Below are 3,207 nucleotides of genomic sequence, written 5' to 3'. Positions count from 1 at the left end.
TATATATACTTCCTATAGTGTGCCAGATGTGGTAGTCTATAGTTTCTAACCTTTACTTTCCCTGTAATTATGTTTGTAATAAAAACATGTGCAAGTCGTAGCACTTTTTTCTCAACATTTTTTATGGTCCATTACACTTTTAATGTGCATCCCATTCATTCATTTGGAAGTTGCTTGCTTTACAGCCTAAATTGATCACAGTACAGTACTAGCTACTAGCACACTGTCAATTACAGCTACCAACGCAACAAAAAATGCCGACTAATGCTTATCCAAGCTTTTTTTTTTTTAAGCATTCGGTTCTAAAGGTGTGTATGTAGATGGGAAGTTGAGGTAGAAACACCACTCATGCGAACATTCATATTTATTGATCAGGACACCTACATTTCCATTCGGTGATAAACTTGTGTTTAATTAAAGCACACGTCCGTCTCGAAAACAAGGCACATCTATGCAGGAGACAATGCAATTGCTATCATCAAAAGGAATTAACATCCGTTCGCTTAGAAAATATCCTGAATTAATTTCAATCTGTGAAAGCTTGATGTATAAAAAAAGGGAACACGTTAGGTAGTTTTCGTTCAACGGAATGTTGGTTCAGTAGTATTCAGTCACATGCATAATCTTTTTTTTTTTTTCTTAGAAGTGGAGCTGTTCAGTATTTAGAATGCAAAGCAGCAGAAATCACACAATCATCTCCGAAACTCAAATACTCGAATATGTGCACGCTTGAAAAGTGAATAAACATGTCCCTTATTATCCCTAAACGTATAAGATGATATTTAATTCTCTCTATCTCGGCCTTCAAAGTTTAGGCTCCTCCTGGTCTCCCCCGCCGGGTTCTCCATCTGCGGATTCGGTCTGGATGTCGCCCTGTTTCATCTCCTCGAGGTTGGACTCTTCCTTGTGGTCCTTCTTCCACTTCATTCTGCGGTTCTGGAACCAGATTTTGATCTGTCTCTCGGAGAGGCAGAGGGCATGGGCGATCTCGATCCTCCGCCTCCGGGTCAGGTACCGGTTGAAGTGGAACTCCTTCTCCAGCTCCAGGGTCTGGTGCCGGGAATAGGTCTGCCTGCCCCGCTTTCGGTTTGGACCTGCAGAGAATACGAACATAATAACTTAATAATACTGTATTATTATTATTATTATTATTATTATTATTATTATTATTATTATTATTATTATGTTATTTTTTGGAAGCTGGCAATACAAAACTTGTAGCTGCAGGCACAATGTATTCCTCTGTGGTATTTCATTAGTGTGGTTCGTATTTTCGTATTACTTCAAATTTCCTCAACAGACACAAGTGATTTTCTTTGGTTGTTTTGTTATTTGTTTGTTTGTTTGTTTTTGACACTTTAAAGTGGTCATGTTGGAGTCATTTGCACATGTCTGTAACCGCTGGTGTGAAGAAGGCCTTTCCAACTAAAAGCCTATAATGGTCTTCACACTCACACGCACACACACACAAACACACACACACACACACACACACGTTGCTGGATTAAAAACGAACCAGTTGTCACTGGCAAAAAAAAAAAAGTATATATATAAAAAGACAAAGTTTCATTGTGCTCTAAATCCATCTGACGGAAATTGTGAGTCATATTGATCCTGGTTCTCAGAGAACAACATAGCCTCTGCGGTGCAGACTCAATTAGAAAGAAGCTGCAGAGTACAGGGGAGCTGATTTACGCCACAGACCGGACTCTTTTACAGCCACAAAGGGGGAGAAGAGGCTGTAAGAGTAATAGGAGTGCAGAGGAAAAACCCCCAGCGGCAAGTCTCTGCCTATAGTGAACACACAGGAGCTTTGGCCAAATGAATTTATGGCTGCAGAACTCATTAGTTGCGCAATAAAAAGTTTTACGATTCTTTCCATGCAACAGGAATGAGCTGGTGGGTATTAATCGAACTGCTAAGGTCCGGCGTAAGTATTATTTTTTTTAATGTCATTGTTTGGTTTTGGGGTCAGAACTTACCTGATGCCCTCATCCAAGGGTACATACGGTACTGTTTGTCCGGAGGCGAGATGAGGGGTCCCGGTCCCGGGTGACAGCAGCTCTCGCTGACCAGGCGGCCCTGATCAAGCCCCTGATCAAGCGGGCTGCTGCAGTCCTGAGTGTGTATGTCCCGTCCCAGGCCATATCCCGAGGTAAACACAGGGTTCAGACTCTGGTAGGCTGCGTTATTGACGCTGTAAACTCCAGAGAGGGATGGCATAAACGTGATGGCCGCAGTCCGACGGTTCTCCCCGCCAGGTCCAATGCCACAAGACGCTCGCTCGACGATCGGAAACAGAGAACTACCCGGCGCAGATTTGCAAAGGAGACTGTCCACATAATAAGAACTCATATTTTTTTTCTCTTTTTTCACCCCTGCTCTGATTTGTTGGCCCAGAATCCTCAGTGTCGTTTTTACGAGGTAGCGTGATATATGACAGCAATACACCCTAGATTTACACCAAACCCCATTTTTACTCTGGACCAAAGAACTCAGCCATGTGACTAAGGCCCGGTTGCTCTCGTCCAATCAGCAGAGGCGTGGATGTCGCGATGGCACCGGACCACGGAGCGGGATCAACACCTCACACACATAAACACGTAGAGTCGAATAAACACGCTGCAGAGAAATTCTCACAATCTAAACGATCTGGAGATGCAGTTACAGACGTAACGGTATTATGTCGCTTCCCTCCTTCCTCACCAAAAGACTGGAAATAAATTATTCTTTTTATTCGTTTACATCTAGTGGCGTATAACTATTCTCATAAATCCAATAATTAACGCCAATGGTATATTAGCAGTGTGACCGCTGATTTACTCCTTTTTAACACTTTACACTAGATTAACTATTGAAAAGTATAAATGTAACGAAATAATGGTGAGAGTGCTTTGAATCTTTTACGAGTATTTTAAACGAATCAGTTAAGGGACTTAGTGATAAACTCAGTTTTATGCAAATACATCTTTATTTATATTATGTATTAATATCTCTGAAGCTAAACAAGTTATGCACTATGTTGTCTTTGAATTTAACACACAACTGAGTCAAATATGTAATTTATGATAATGAAAAGCTCCTTCAATTTGAAATGACAAGTAAAATCAGCCTTATAATAAAATCTCTGCTGCTATTATTATTATTATTATTATTATTATTATTATTATTATTATTATTATTATTATTATTATTATTATTATTATT

The 3,207-nt window shown here is 40.2% G+C and overlaps 1 protein-coding gene across 1 annotated transcript; it reads right to left on the bottom strand.

Moving 5' to 3' along the window:
* Positions 1–346: 346 nt before the first annotated feature.
* Positions 347–3,111, bottom strand: LOC106945364 (homeobox protein Hox-A7-like). Its single transcript, XM_015028998.1, has 2 exons — positions 1,983–3,111; positions 347–1,094 (listed from the first exon to the last, which is right to left on the bottom strand). Exons 1-2 carry the CDS (start codon positions 2,353–2,355, stop codon positions 805–807), a joined length of 663 nt encoding a protein of 220 aa, XP_014884484.1. The 5' UTR covers positions 2,356–3,111; the 3' UTR covers positions 347–804.
* Positions 3,112–3,207: the final 96 nt, after the last annotated feature.

This window comes from Poecilia latipinna, unplaced genomic scaffold (genome assembly GCF_001443285.1).
Source record: "Poecilia latipinna isolate Pla-1442-1.1 unplaced genomic scaffold, P_latipinna-1.0 Scaffold141, whole genome shotgun sequence".
Lineage (NCBI taxonomy): Eukaryota > Metazoa > Chordata > Actinopteri > Cyprinodontiformes > Poeciliidae > Poecilia > Poecilia latipinna.
The sequence above is the reverse complement of the archived record's forward strand: the minus strand, read 5'-3'. Positions and strand labels throughout refer to the sequence as shown.

What these genes read in the sequence shown, in the direction of transcription:
- LOC106945364 (XM_015028998.1), bottom strand. Translation starts at nt 2,355, where the DNA reads ATGAGTTCTTATTATGTGGACAGTCTCCTTTGCAAATCTGCGCCGGGT. An exon ending in CCCTTGGATGAGGGCATCAG is followed by an intron (nt 1,095 to 1,982) that starts GTAAGTTCTGAC and finishes TATTCTCTGCAG; the next exon opens with GTCCAAACCGAAAGCGGGGC.